The sequence below is a fragment of the Excalfactoria chinensis genome, chromosome 1 (genome assembly GCF_039878825.1).
Source record: "Excalfactoria chinensis isolate bCotChi1 chromosome 1, bCotChi1.hap2, whole genome shotgun sequence".
In the NCBI taxonomy this organism is placed as follows: Eukaryota; Metazoa; Chordata; class Aves; order Galliformes; family Phasianidae; genus Excalfactoria; species Excalfactoria chinensis.
This window is the reverse complement of record NC_092825.1, coordinates 17,101,611-17,117,743: the sequence shown is the minus strand read 5'-3', so window position 1 is coordinate 17,117,743 and position 16,133 is coordinate 17,101,611. Positions and strand designations below refer to the sequence as shown.

The following is a 16,133-nucleotide window of genomic DNA, read 5'->3' as shown; positions in this document are numbered from 1 at the left end:
GACTGAGCCCCTTTTTTCCCCTTTCCCCTTTTTCCCGCGTTGCCAAGCATTCTGTTGATTAGAAGAACTTTGCTGTAAAATGAGGTTTTATATTCCTGATGCAGTCTGTTTAAACAGGACTGCCACTGCGGAGAGCTGTCCCTGTTGCTGTAGTTGCATATTCCTGTTGCTTTCCTTGTTTCTCAGCATCATCCCTCCTGAAATCACATTGTTACTTACCTCCGTGTGTATGCGCCTGCAAACTAGTTAATCACAGAGTTACATTCTTGCTCTTGAGGAGGTGTAGATGAGAAGAAACTGTTGCAAGGAACCGAGGGTGCTAAAAACTATCCATGCAAGTAGCAGCATAATCAGAAACTTACTGAAGCAATCAGAATGGGAAGCCACATCCGACACATTTTTTTGTCCTATACATATATATGCATTTAGCACTGGTGTAAGTTGTATTTGGAATACATGCAGTTAAACACTTAAATACTCTTAGGACGTTTCCTTTAACTTTCTCAGTTCATTGGGAACCTGAACCCTGCTCTGGCTGTGATAGCAATGTTTACTTGATCTTTCATGGAGTTAAAATGTAATCTGTGATCTAACTTGTTTCTGCTGGTAGCTGATGTACATTAACTAGGTGCCTGCCTGATAACTTAATGTGTGCTTGGTTTGTGGCAGGTTGAAAACAAAAGTTTTTGCAACTCACTTGAAAAATAGGCTTGGTGTACTGGAGAATAGAAAAGCTATTTGTTGAGACTTGAGATGTGTTTTTTTGTTTTTTTTTCTTTTTATCTTCAGAAAGTAGTTCTTCAGCTTTTCATTTCAGAGAGTATATAAAGCATACCATGATAGTCTTAAGGGGTGGTTAAGCTATTTCATAAAGCACGCTCTGTTTCTACAAGCTTTTCACATAGTGTAGGACTTAAGTCCTACTTTTTCTTTTTTTCTTGTGTAGGAAATTAAGGCCAAATATAGGAGTTCAGAAACACTCTTAAATATTCTGTAATGTAAACTAAAAGGCAGTGAAAGAGAATGCTCGTATTTAAATATTATAGACTACTGAATAAACTCTTAAATAATTCAGACTATTAATCTAAATGCAAGGTCTTTGGGGGGAGTGAGGTTACTAAATGGGAACACATTGAAATAAATGAATAGTATGAAGTAACTTGCTCAACTTAAGTTTATTAGTTGTCCTTCTTCTTTGCAGAAATCTTTGTAGTAGACAAACTGAAGCAAAAAAAAAAAAAAAAAAAAAAAAAGGAATTCTGTCCTAATTTCCTTTTAGTTCAATGCCTTATAGACATGCATGTGAAGATGCATCAGTTAATTAACCATGAACAAAAATCATGATGACTTTTAAGACCAGTAATAGGATGGCTGTGATGAGGGATTCATTCTTGCATTAAGAGAAGTATGCTGGTCATAAATATTAAGTGAAAACTTCAATTACTGTCAGAAACTAAATGTAGTCAGGATTGAGTTCATGTTAAAATTCTGTTCTCTTTGCAGTCTACAGCTTGTAGTAGCTGTTTCCAAACTAGTCCTGTTGTCTTCAGCCAATTCTGTTGATATTTTGGAGTTGATGTTGGATTCTGTCATAAAAAAGAAAACAGAAAATTCTTACAAAAGCTACTCCAAACCTTTTCAGTGATCTGTTTAATCAAATAGCTTAACAAGCTCTAAGCATTTTCTGAATTGGCAAGCCAGGGAAGGATTAATGACAGCCCATTGAATCAGGAGTTTTCTGTTAAATTTTCATTAAATTTGTGAAGTAAAAATACAATATCTAAACTCGTGTTGGGGAAAGATAGTAAAAATAAAATCAGGTACATACTAGTAAGTTTCGGTCTCAGAAAATGAATATTATGATCTCAGTTTTAATTTACTAAAAGTCTTTCAGGAAGAACTAGATAACTTCATGAGAGAATCCCTACCACTCTTACTGTATTTGGAAATAATTGTCAGTAGTTCTTGATTGCTTTTTGTAACTGTGTATTCGAGTGAGTTTTTTGTTGACACAGTAAATCTGATTGATGTGTAAAATTTCTTTTTCCTTTGCTTTTCTACCCAGCTTCTGCAGGCTGTTTTAGTAAACTACATGTTGGAAGCATTGCAAACGGAAACTAATTTGATACTCCATTTGGCATTTTCCATACTGTGATCTTCACTATTTTTGTTATGTAAATTTCCATCCTAAATTTTAAAACCAGATGACAAGATCCTGCTATTTATAATACTTCTGTCTTCTGAGTATTTTGTTTTAGTTTGTTCTTTCTTTTTCATCTCATCAAAATACTTAAGAGTTACTTAAGAAGAGTAATGACACAGTGTTTAAGTATATAAAATTGTTCTTGAAAACAATGTGGTTTCCAGCTTGATACAGTTTATTTTTATGTTGTTCCATAGGTCTCTCGAATGGTTTTGGTGACGGCAGTAAAGAGAGAGCATTAGATGATGCTGCAGGAAGAAAAGTTGAACCTCGTCGCCGCTGTGCATCAGAATCTAGTATTTCATCTAGTAACAGTCTTTTGTGTAACACCAGGTAAAACTAAATCTCAACTATGAATCTGTGGTTGAATATGTCAGGTTTTTCCTGCTACTTGTGATCCACATTGAACAATTGCATACATTTTAGAAAAAAAATGTTTAAGTTTTCTCAGTTGTTTATCAAACCTGAGGTGCTTTCTAGGGTTACTGGTATTCCACTGTTCTATTTGGGTTATTGCAGATCCAGGTTTTTTGCTATTAACTGTGTTTGTCTTGCTTTTCTGATCTCTATAAATGCATACACAAGTTTATCCGTGTAGAATTTTGTTGTAATTACCTGAACTCAAAAATGCATGTATTTAGATTGCAGGGGTCATAAGAAGGGGCAATGTACATAGCTGAGTCTTCTGCACGAGGAAGACAAATTCAGCAGTTGTGAAACTGTAGACTATCATTCTGTGACTCAGGTCACTGGTTAGTTTCTGCAGTGATTATATTGCACCTCAATACCAAGCATTCGTTGTTTCCTTGTGCAGTCTGTTGCTAATTATAAGGCTGTCAGAATAGTCACCACTGTCACCAGTGCACCATCTTCCAAAAATGGACAAATATAACACCACCTGTTTATTTCCATGGATACTACAACAGATACAAAGAGCACAGTGAGACTGTTTGATAGAGGAAGCTGCAAAACACTCTTTTTCAACAAAATCACCTCTATTAGCTATGTATTTTTGCCTCTGATGAACATGAGCCTGCCTGCCACACTCATAAAAATCAGCACCAGCAGAGGTGACCTGATATCACCACTGCTGAAATGCACCACCCACTGCCTTGCTGAGCTCACATCCACTATTTGGTTTCCATAAAATGTCAGATTGCCCCTCTGCTGCCATATGTCACACAGCAAATGAAATGTAATGGAGTATTATCAGGAAGGTTCAGTCTCTACTGTCATACCACCACATCTACCACTGATGTTGTGGATCAACGTAATAAAATAGGAGGTATTACTTTCAGAGCAGTCCTTGTAATTGTCTCCAGTTTTGGGCTTATGTGAGTAGGATGGCAGTAACATGGCAGTGGAGCATTGGTTGTGGAACTGGGTGGGTTTGTTAGGATCCATGGCGTTAACAGTAGCTGATAATTGCTCTCTTAGACTAGGAATGTGGTAGGTGATAGTAAGCCTCTTTTAGTTGTCAGTGTGATGAGACAGGTGAACAAGTTTGAAAATATGTAATAGAAGAACAGAGTTTGTTACAGTAGGACAGGACATAGAGTTGTATAAGATGAAACTATTTTTTTGAGTTTCTCCTGTGTTTTTTTTTGTTTGTTTTTAGACTCATTTATCTGTTCATATTTCATATGAAATTGCTTAAAGGACTGGTTTCAATGCATTTGCGTCAAACAGGTTTTCAGGAATAAGATAATTTAGTATTGCATCTCTTGTGCATGATATATTGGGGATGCAACTTGTTTCTAATTGCTGTTCACATTCTTCGATCTCAAGGAAACTCACAGCTTCCACTCTTTGTACATAGACATTGCTTTCACAATTGAAGAGTTTGAATTTGTAATGAAAAGAGCAAGAAAATAATTGCATTTTCTGGTTAGTGGAACTGTTGGAGCAGAGGTTTCATTTGGCCAGTATCCTTTGTAACTCTGAAGGCAAAGCAGCTGCTCCTACATGGTGCAGGTTATACATGCTCAAAAGTTGAGGTGCAGTTGAATACTGTTTGTCTTTTGCTGATAACTAGTGTGTTACGTGTGTAAAAGTAATTCTTGATTTTAGTTCTTATGTTAATTTTTATTGCATGAAATTCACTGGTTTGCTGGTATGATATATTATTTCCCCTTATAGAATATAAATATAGAATTTAAAATTCTTGTTAATATCTTCATTGTTAGTGAGCTATGTTAATTCATTGACTAATAGTATTAATACTTCTACAGTTTCAGCCTACCAAAGTGTGGAAAAGGCAAACCAGCGCTTATACGGAGACACACATTGGAGGATCGAAGTGAATTGATATCTTGCATTGAAAATGGAAACTATGCCAAAGCAGCAAGAATTGCAGCTGGTAACTATAAATGACTGTATTTTTAATAATGCTCTATAATCATATTTTGTCTGTTAGTTTAACTGATTCTTATTTTCTCTGCTGAAAAACATCTGAGAGTTCAGAAAGTGATGTTGATAGCACAGCAGAAAATGCTTTTACTTTCAACTTTTTTAAAACTGCAAGGAGAAAAGATGTTGGTTTGGATCAGAAAGTGACATTTAAAGTGATTTAGGCTGCTCCAGTAGTACAAGCAAAACTCGAACTGCAGTACTATTTGTGGGTCTGTTTGCATTTTTCCTTTTTGATTTGAAGCTTACTCCTCCCTACTTTTCTGTATTGACAGATGAGTAAGACATGGTTTGCTTTGATTCAGGGAGGAAAAAAAAAAAATAAAATAAAAAAGTTGGAAAAAAGTGGAAATTTTTAAAGTGTAGAGCATAATAACCAGATTTTAGAGAATGTGTTATGTTTTGATAATGTATCTTCTGTTTTTGTGTGTGTTTTTAATTGCTTTTCAAAATACGAGTTGTCTCATCTGTAAGGAGAGTTGTGTTTGTAGAATATAGTGTTCGTACACTGATGCTGGGGATCAGGCTTGCTGTGTCTAGCAGACCTGTCTTTAGTTTCTGACCTTGCAACTCTTCTCCATTTAACCAGGGCTTTTCATGTCTTTCCAGTGTGTTTATCTGTGTCTTTGTCTTATTCTGTACTTTCCTTCCAATATGATCCATTTTGTTGTCCTTGGGGGGAAAAAAAAGCAAACTTACAGTGCTGTGCACTCTTAACTTCATATTTCAGTCAAAGAAGGCTTTCTTATTTGAGGCTGAAGTTTTTTGTTCAAAACAAAATTCATTAGTAACTGCCCTACAGAAAAAAAACCTCCATCCTTTCTGAAAGCTGTGCAGATGCTGAGTCTTGGAGTTCTTAGCTCAGTTTTTGAAGGCAAGAGCATCTTAAGTTTTGAACCTTGTGATGCTAACACCTAATGGGTGTTTTGCTCAACCTGCCCTTAAAAAGTTCAACCTGTGAACCTCTTTATGAGAATGTTCATGGAAAAAACCCAACATATCAGTTGTTTTTGAAATATTGTGAGAAGTAGAAAGTATGCAAGGGGAGGAAATGTTTAATGAGACATCCTTGTCTTTGAAGTGTTTTAAATTGTTTCTGAAGTCTGATGTTAGGTATTTCGTTACTGTCAGTTTTCAAATGTTTGGAGTATTGTCATTTAAAAGACTTAGGAGTACATTGTCATGACTGTTAACTTAAACGCATTCTCACTTACAGATTGAGGAAGTAAATGATTTGTATGACAAAAGTACTAACCATGTGTGCTAGGTAACTAAACCTAACCCCTAACACCATTAGGAATAAATTCCTTACTAGGAAAATAATCTGAGATTCTTCCCAATTGTTACGCTCAAGAAGTCTCTGAAGGAGCCTTGCTGCATGCAGTTAGATTATGAATCACCTTCTGCACTTCATTGAAATATGGTTTCTTCATTTTATATGAATTCTGTAGCTAAGAATATTGTAGGCTTCTTTGGTTTCTTCTATTCGCTGTTCCAAAAAGGAAGGCCCACGATGTTTTTAAGTAACAGATACAGATATTAATTTAAACATAACTTTGTCTAGCTTCCATGTGAATGCTTAACGTACTAATATTAATAAAGCAGAGATATAAAATTGCTTAAATTACTTTCTTCATGGTGTTACTTTGTTCAATTGTTTTAAGATAAATACAGATAAGCCATTCTGGTAGTGACATGTGTTTCCATAGTGTCCAGTATTTAGTATATTCAGCTGTAGTCTTAGGAGCATAAGAATGCCTATATGTATTCTTTCTATTTTATGTTTTTTGATATATCTGAAGAGTGTTGTGGCTTTTACTGAGACAATAAAGAAAATCCTGAAAAATCCTCTCTAAAAATATGTAGAAAAGAACAAGTAAAGAAGCCAGTAAGTAGATCTAGTATCATTTCTTCCAAGGCTACATAGTTCAGTTAAAAAAAAAACGAAAACAGCAACCACCAAAGAGCAGTAGAAACACATCATTTCCATGGTTGTATATAATGGAATCTAGTGATTAAAAGACTCATCTGTCAAGCAAGCCTGCTGGCATTAATAGGAAACATCCCCATGTTCTTTTGAAATTGTGTTTGGTTCTTTTGCTCGTTTGATACGTATAGCTGTGATAGAACCTGTAACAATTATAGCTTCAGAAATATCTTAACATCTTGTTTAAGTTGTGGTGGCAGGTTACTATGAATTACTGCATTTTGATAACTTTTGTTTCTGGACAGTGAATCTCTAGGGTTAAACTTCCCAATACAGTATTTTCTTGGGATGTTGATACTATTATTAATTGAAATAAGCTGTAATTGAGTGGAAAGCCTGTTTGAAAATTGACCGATAATATGCTGTGGAGAATGTCTGGCCTCTTTGTTTAGTGATCAGCTCAAGAATCTTTCCCCCACTACTACTTCTCCTGCAAGTTTTGAATCTGTTTTCCTTTAGCACTGTTTTTTAATGTCAAAATGTATACTTGCATGTCAGATGTCATAATAAGCACTGCATATTTTAAAAAGGAGGAATAAGTAATAGGTAGGAATGCTATCTCTTTTTTTATTGATGTTTCTGTAGAAAGTGTCACTGGCATACATTTGTTTTCTAATTATAGTGTTTTATTGGTTAGAAAACAACTGCAGAAGATTTGTCTAAGGCTTCATTCTTTAAAATACTAATCTTACATGGAATTATTGTTTGTTTTCAGAAGTTGGTCATAGCAGTATGTGGATTTCGACTGATGCTGCAACATCTGTTCTTGAGCCTCTGAAAGTAGTATGGGCCAAATGCAGTGGATATCCCTCTTACCCAGCTCTGGTGAGTGCACAGTTTTCTGTCAGTACGTACTGATACAAATAGCAATACTGTTTATGGTTTAAAAATCTTGATCCATGACTCTGCTTGAATGGGAAGTTATAAATTACCATGAGTAAAAGTGGATCAATTTGTCTCTCTTTATATCTTTATAGCTTTTCATGAATTCTGTTTGTAAAATTATTACAATACCATATATTGAGCCAATAATATCCACTACCGTACATATTTCACTAGGCTTTGTTACTGCAGTATACAGTTTTGTTTAAAGGATTGGCTGACTAAGCATTTGACAGACATCTTGCAAAATGAGCATAAAAATATTCTATTTGTTTTGTTTCTGAGGCTTATTAAAGAAACAAAGTACTTGATAGTATAAATTGAATCATTTTATCCAGTTGTGAATTGTATGCATAAATTAAAAGTTGTTGTCTGTGTTGTTTTAGGAGAAAGACATGCAGTTCTCCTTAAATCAACAGCTTGTAGAGAAAATACTTTTTCTGAAGTATTTGAGTGGCTTTGGGCATTTGGTGCCAGAGAAATAGTCTGTGGCTTCATTACTTTCAACTAAGATTGTAAAAGACCTTCAAGATCACCTAGACCAACTGTCCACCTACCACCAATATTTCCCCTCTAAAACATGTCCCTTATTACAACATCTAAAGGTTTCTTGAACATCTCCAGCAGTGGAGACTCAACCACCTGCCTGGGCAGCCTGTTTCAGCCCCTGATCACTCTTTCAGAGAAGAAATTTTTCCTAATATCCAACCTGAACCTCCCCAGGCACAATTTGAGACCATTCCCTCCAGTCCTACTACTAATGCATGGGAGAACAGGCTAATTCCCACCTCTCTCCAGCCTCCTTTCAGATAGTTGTAGAAAGCGATAAGGTCTTTCCTGAGCCTTCTCTTTTCCAGACTAAACAATCACAGTTTCTTGAGACACTCCCCAGTACTTGAGGTGTGGTTTCATCAGAGCTGAGTACAGAGGCATAATTACCTCCCTGTTGCTGTTGCTATGCCATTTCTGATATAAGCCAGGATGCCATTGGTCTTCTTGGCCATCTGGGCACACTGATGGATCATGTTTAGTTGAGAGTCAACCAATACCTCCCAGGTCCATTTCTTCCACACAGTCTTCCAACCACTCTGCCCCAAGCCTGTAGTGTTGCCTGGGGTTGTTGTGGCCAAAGTGTAGGGCCTAACGCTTAGTGTAATTGAGATTCATGCCATTGGCCTCAGCCCAGCAGGCCAGCCTGTCCTTATTGATACAGTAAACTAGATGATCATATGCCTGCTTTGACATATATGTACTGGGGAGATCATGTAGTGTAGTTACGCAGTCATTTAAAACTAGTGGAGATAAGGTTCTGAGCATGAATTTCACTCATCAGTGCACACTTGGATCAGATGTTTATATTGTGATTGATTGTTTCTTGAATGGTGGACTTTGTTGTTGGAGGTAAACTGATCATAAGTAGGAGGTGCCACAAAGTTCCTTTTCTCTCCTTTATGTAAACAGAGGTGTTTCTCTGTGTGATTAGTTGATTGATATTTTAACCTCAGTCAAGAGAAGAAGATTCTTGTGATTTCTATGAACTCTCTACAGTATTAGTTTTTTTTTATTTCCATTACCAGCTTATTGTAAATTAAAGTAGATACTAATGCAGAAGCTGGAAAAATAATGAGTCTGTTGGAGAGGAGGTGGGTGGAGCAGACACCATTTTTGGTGGCAGCTGAGCAGTTGTTAATGCTGTGCATTACTTACAAAGGAGTTTCATTTGTGATTCTCACAGCACAGTTCACTGAAAAATGAGTTGCCATGTCTGATAACTAAGTAGCTTACACAAAGTATTTGAAAATTACTTTTTTTCCCGCTTTTTTGTTTGTTTGTTTGTTTCCCTTTGTTTAAAACTGTTCTTGATTGAGATTTTGTGCGATTAACTTGTTCTTTGCAGAAATAAATATTCATACTGGAACATGTTACACAGGTTGGGTTTATTTCTTCTTTCACACATAAAATGCAGTTTTAAAAAGCAGGAAATCTTTTTTCTTCTCTTTTACAGATTATTGACCCTAAAATGCCTCGTGTTGCTGGTCATCACAATGGTGTTACTATACCAGTGCCACCTTTGGATGTATTGAAGATTGGAGAACAAATGCAGACCAAATCAGATGAGAAACTATTCTTAGTACTGTTTTTTGACAATAAAAGAAGTTGGTATGTTATTGAAATGTTTTGCTTGATACAGTGGCTTAAAATTTTAACTCTATAGCTTAAATCTAAGAAATGATTAAGATGCTGTCTTAAAAATACTTTTCCCCGTGATTATAACAACTGGAATGTTAAAATTTCATACAGAAGTTTGTTCTTGAACTAAGGCACATTGTACCGAAGGGTACTTATTTGTGGTCTATTTGGAAGGCAATAATGGAAAGTGTTAAATAATCTTTTGGTTTGATATACAAGCTGGTGCTGATAATGAACCCAGGAATGTACCAGGCCAGCAGGGCGCAGGGATTGTTGTGCCCTGCACTGTGCTCATGCAGCCTTCCCTTGAGTTCTTTGTTCAAGTTTGGGCTCCGCAGTGTAAGGACACAAAACTATTAGGGAGCATTCAAAGGAGAGCTGTGAAGATGAAGGGTCTAGAGGGCAGGATATGTGAGGAGCAGTTGCAGTCCCTTGGTTTTTCCAGCCCAGAGAAAAGGTGACTGAGAGGTGTCCTCATGGTGACCTTACAACTGCATCATGGGGAGACTGAAAATACAGCATTCATCTCTGCTTTCTGGTGACAGCAGCAGGACCTGAGTGAACAGCGTGGAGCTGCAACAGGGGAGCTGCAACAGGGGAGGGTCAGGTTAGCTATTAGGAAAAGGCTCTTCACCAGAGCATGATTGGGCCCTGGAATGAGCACCCCAGAGCGGTGATCATGGTCCCAGACTGTCAGAGTTCAAGAAGCATCTGGTCGATAATTTCAGACTTAGGGTTTTATTTTTGGGTGGTTCTGTGTGGAGCCAGGAGCTGGACTCCATGATCCTTGTTCCCTTTCAGCTTGGGATGTGCTGTGACTGTGTGATTCTAAATTAACTTGCATAAATATTTCATGCCAATTTCAGTCAGTTGATACTTGTCACTAAATAATACATTACCAGTTGAATTAGAGTGTATTCTTTGTTTCATGGAAGATACTTTCTTAATATTATGTATTTTTAAAAATATTTAAGGCAAGTAATAATATAAAAGGAATTTTACTACTTTATTTAAGATGGCAAATGTGACCCACTAATTGGAATTATGATATAGCAGGCCTTGCAGTTCTGTACAACCTTTATGTTGTTATTTTACATTTAACTTATTTATTTTGCCCTTTCTTATAGGCAGTGGCTTCCCAAATCCAAAATGGTTCCCCTTGGGATAGATGAGACCATAGACAAGTTAAAAATGATGGAAGGTCGCAACTCAAGCATTCGAAAAGCAGTAAGGATTGCTTTTGATCGTGCTATGAACCACCTGAGTAGAGTACATGGAGAACCAGTCAGTGACTTCAGTGATATTGACTAACAGATTCTACCAAGGCATGAAAAGTACCACACAGACTTGAACTCTACTTATAAACCTCTTTGTCTGAAAGAATGTATTGAAGATACAACCCCTTAATTGTTGATTCAGTGGCTGAGTTCTGCAAACTTGAAATTGTTGAGCAATTCTTCTAAATCACCATTGCCATATTGACAAATGATTTTATCTTATTATAGTTTGGAGGATTGTCCACTAAACATGTTAAAACATCTTGTTCATAGTGTGCATAATTGTACATAACTGTATATTCAACACTTAACTTATTCTGATTTTAGATAGCTCTTTAATTTCTTTTATAATTTTGCTGGGGAGGGAGTTGGTTTTTGTTTTCATGCTATTTCCTTCTTTCTTTTTAAGTTTAAGTTACCTAAGCACCATCTTCCAGCTTAAGGTGTTTAGTGAATTGTAAAGCCTAATATCAAAATTACATCAAATATATGTTTGCCTAAATCATATACGATATGGTGCTGCTTGTATCATTTCTTCCTTGGTCTGTAGCTTCTGAAAAAAGACTTCTGAATGTTTGTGTAAATCATTGCTCTTTGCACAAAGTACCACATATTTTAAGACTGATGTAAATTTACAATTAGAAATATGTATTTTAAGAAAGGAAGTTGCATTATTTTGGAGGGTACTTTGTGAGAAAGGCATCAAGGAAAAAAAAAAAAAATCTACTATGTACATCACTTGCAAATCACCAAAAACACTCCGTAGTTGCCCAAATAGCTTAAGATTGTTTTTGTTTTAAACAAATCTGGCTTAAAGCCTGCAAGCACATTATTTCTTTCAAAACCATATCCCATTTATCTCCCATTGATTTTATTTTATTGATATATGTGCCTCCCTGTGTTTTATTTATTGTAGAAAATGTATTAATTTGCTTTATAATGAAAAATAAAATTGACAAATATATTGATATGCATTTTTATACAGGCACATGAGAAGACAACTTGCTTTGGGAGAAAAAAAAAATGTATTGGAAATTGTATAAAATAACTTGATGGTTTGTGTGTAATTTGATTTTTTTGTAACTTGTAATCTTCTGTTTCCACGGAGGGGATTTATGTAACTTTTAATTTAGAACACTTTGGTAGCAATAGAAACTTTGGATACATTTTTGTATGGTACATGTGATGTATATAGAATTAGTACTTTATTTTTATTTTTAAGAAGTAAAGCATTATGTTTGGGCAGGGGGAAGAAGGAGGGGGGTTTCCAGAATTGCATTTTTATATTAAAAAAAAATAATAATAATAAAGTCAAGATATTGATTGTTGTAGCTACTTTATTCCTACCTTCACTGAGAATACAGAATTTGTAACAATGAAAATGGCAAGGTATGTTTGCAATGTGATTTATAATGACTCCATTATTTATAAATGCACTGTTTGAACTCTTTTGCAGTGGTATCTTAAATACTGTACCAAGTTATATAATATGAAACACCAAATAATGCATATGAATGCACGAAGTATTTATGCCCAGCTTTTTTTTATAAAGGATTAGCAAATACAGCAAAACCAATACTTTTTAAACCTTTTTTTAAAACTTCATGGATAGCATACTTCATTGTTAAACCTGCTTGAGTCTTTATTTTAAAGGGACAGTTACTTTATAAATAGTTTTTAATGTTTTTATTCTCTGTTGTTTGTAATACCCCCTTAGAAGCTTGAAATAAAATTTCTTTCTCAACTGTTAATTTTGTGCTGAATTTGGCCCCTGAAATTTTGCTGTAGCGCCCATTCTCTTAATCCATGACTGAGTTGATAAAGAGGTGCTAGTTCCAGAACCTTACTTTCTTGCTGCAGCATGCAGTGCCATCCTCACTGAGCCCTCTGTGTGCTAGGTGTTCTAGTTATGCCCTACTAGCTGAGTGCAATTGCCTGTAATGGACTACGGTAATTGCAGAGTTCAGTTGGATAAGTTTCACAAATGATTGAACAAACAGTTCTCCTGGTCTTGACAGTAAACTTTGCTTCAGGGGAAATAGCGATGGCAGGTGTTCTGCTGTGACAGAAACAATCGACACATCGGGTAGAAAACTAAAATGAAAATTTGGTCATTTGCTTTAGCTAGTACTTTTGTGTAAGGACTTTGAGGATCTGCCATTTCACTGTGCTTATGTTCGATGGGAATTGAGCTTAACTTTCATGATATTGAGACAGTAAGACCTCTTGTGATCTTCTAGGGATGCTTTTTAAGAGAGCCTTCAGCAGTAGCCTGTGCCAGGTCGTGTTTCAGACACGGGCTGCCAGATCAGTGTGTGTGAAACGGGATAATGATTGGCAGGAAGAGAAAATGAGTTTTGGGGGTCTTTCAGACTTTGGAAAACTAATTGGAGTTCAGGGTAGGAAGATGATAATTTCATATGGGTAGAACTTTGATACCTTTGAAGTATAAATTCCCACTTAATAAGTTATACAGGCAGAGAGGCATCTCCTGTCAGTTCTTGGAGAAGGTAACTTTTTCTTGATTTTGAGAGAAGACCTGTACAAACTACTCTGTGTATTCGTTCGCTGAAATGGGCATGGAAGGCTGTGATTTTTTTTCTTCTGTGCATTTGATGGAAGCTGTCCCAGACCTCAGGTTGCAGCAGTGGCTACAGCTTTTCCTACACTATGCCAAAGTAAAGTATTATCCAGTGATTCTTCAGGTTGGTTTCATATGTAAAATGATTTCTCAGACTTGTTGCTCGTCAGTGATGTGTTTTAAGGAAATGCATGCTTATTTAGGGAAGGAAGATTGATCTCCAAAATTGCTTTGTTTCCTAATTTTATGGTCTATCTCAATAGTCAAATAAATACGCATGTATCTGAGGATGTGTTTCACTATGTTTTAGACCTTGCTCTTTGACCATTAGTAACCGAAGTAATCATGGAGTAGAAATTAGTATTCCAGTGGAGGTAAAAGGAGGAAACAACATGTTACCTAAAGGTATCCTACTGTTATCTCATGGAGCGTCACAGCAGTATAAGCAGGGTGTGGATCTGTATACTCACTTGTCAATTCTGGTGTGAACATCCCCGGCTAATAAAGAGTGAGAATCCCGGATCAGAAGCTAAAACAAAGTTAATTTGTCCTCTCTTGTATTAATATGTGAGAAATCATGTTATAAATATTTAGGGGAAAAAAAAAGAAAAAAGAAAAAAAAAAGTGTAATAACTTTCTTTTTCTAAAAAAAAAAAAAAAAGAAAAGAAAAAAAAGTTTGTATTTGTTACCAAATGCAGTGGATTTTGCAATGTTTGTTGTTGATTTTTGTATTTTTACACTAGAGGGAGCAATACACACAGACCATCAACATTCACAAGAATATTTAATATTTTCTTTTTAAAATGCTGCTATTAAAACTTCTTGCTGTTGAACAGTCTTTTCTGCTTCTACTTTTTGTAATATATTACAAATAGATTTCTCAGGCCTTGCTGCAAGTTTGGGGAGTGCATATTTTTCACCATAGAGCTGATACGTAGAGCAGCAACTCCAGACTCTGGCTCTCTGACATGACAGGCATGTTACCTCGTTACCTTTTTGCACAGTTTACTTAGCTGTTAATTCCTGTTAAGAGGGTTCTACTCCAGGTTCATTCTCAAGCATTATGAACAGACCATTACCCAGAGCTGTTTGCTCTGCTGGTGACATTGTGGAAGCTGAGCATGCAGCAGTTACCCACAAAAGTACTCATGTTTGGAGGTGAAAGATGAGATGCTTGTTCTGCTTTATAAACTGATAAAGGAAGGTTGTATTGTGGATATTCTCAAGGGATTCAGTTAAACAAAAGCTCTTATGCCTGATTGCATTGGTGAATGTTGTTTTTTAACAGTAAAATAATTCTGGAAGTCTGTAACATACAGAAGTGAAATGCAAATGCAGGAAGTATTAACTGTCCACGTGCTTAACGCTTTTCAGTTTCCTTGTGTACGCTTTTATATAACAATCATTTATAATAAATAATACAATAAATGTGGACATGACTGATGATGGAAGGTGGAACGTGGGCAGAATCAGAAAAGACCATAATGCCCTGGGAGCACAAGTGAAGAGCACTGGTGGCCAAGTTTTCTTCTTTTCAATTCTGACAGTATAAGGAATGAGGGAAACCACGAATAGGTGCATAAGGCACATCAATTCCTGGCTCCATGGCTGGTGCTGGTTCAGGGGTTTTGGTTTTCATGACAGTGGGACTTAATTTCTATAGAGAGGCGTGGGATTCCCCTATCTAGGAGAGGCAGGGCAATCTCTGGCAGCAGGCTGCCCCAAACTAGTGAGGTGTGCTTTAAAACGAAGGGGGTGGGGCCCAAAATGGCCAAGCTTACATTACTGTGACTGGCAGGGGAATGTGCCAAGCCAAGCAGCATAGTGACAGATGTTGCTTATCTGCCTCCCATAACATGACCCAGAAAGTGAGCCATCTCAAGGGAGCCAGCAGAAGTGTCTGCCGAACCACACGCTATCATCTTTGACAGGTCATGGAGAATGGGAGAGGTGCCTGAGGATGGGAGAAAAGCCAGCATTGTTCTAGTCTTTCAAAAAGGAAATATGAGGAGTCTGGAAACTATAGGCCTGTCGGTCTCATGTCTGTCCCTGGTGAGTTGATGGAACAGCTTGTTCTAGGTGTCATCTCCAAGAAACTGGCAAAGAACAAGTTTATCAGGAACATTCGGTATGGATTCACTAAGAGAAAATCACACTTGACCAACCTGGTAGCCTTCTATGATGCTATGACTGACTGGGTAGATGAGGAGAGACCAGTGTGCCTTGCTGTGTGCCTTGACTTCAGCAAGGCTTCTGACAGTGTCCTCTAACTTTTCTGTACATAAGCTTAGGAAGATGAGCAGAGAGGTGGACTGGGAACTGGCTGACTGGCAGTGTTGTCATCAGTGGCACAATCTGTTTGGAGACCTGTAACCATCAGTGTCCGCCAGAGGTCAGGACTGGGTTCGGGCTTGTTCAACATCTTCATCAATGACTCAGATAAGGGTTAAGAGTTCACCCTCAGCGAGTTTGCTGATGATACAAAGCTGGGAGGATTGGCACAGGAGAAGGCTGTGCTGCCTAATTGTGAGACCCAGGCAGGCTGGAGAGCCCTGACTTTTTAATGGAGGAAAATGCAAGCTGTACTTCAGGGTTATTCAAGA

The 16,133-nt window shown here is 36.9% G+C and overlaps 1 protein-coding gene across 4 annotated transcripts in view; it reads left to right on the top strand.

Moving 5' to 3' along the window:
* Positions 1–14,333, top strand: part of BRD1 (bromodomain containing 1) — a 63,521-nt gene extending 49,188 nt beyond the window's left edge. For all 4 annotated transcript variants that reach the window (XM_072327090.1, XM_072327091.1, XM_072327093.1 and 1 more), the window contains 5 exons: positions 2,401–2,536; positions 4,435–4,562; positions 7,315–7,424; positions 9,487–9,641; positions 10,799–14,333. In XM_072327090.1, the coding sequence (XP_072183191.1) occupies positions 2,401–2,536; positions 4,435–4,562; positions 7,315–7,424; positions 9,487–9,641; positions 10,799–10,982 (713 nt within the window). In that variant the 3' untranslated portion in view covers positions 10,983–14,333. The remainder of the gene's footprint in view (positions 1–2,400; positions 2,537–4,434; positions 4,563–7,314; positions 7,425–9,486; positions 9,642–10,798) is intronic.
* The last annotated feature ends 1,800 nt before the right edge of the window (positions 14,334–16,133 follow it).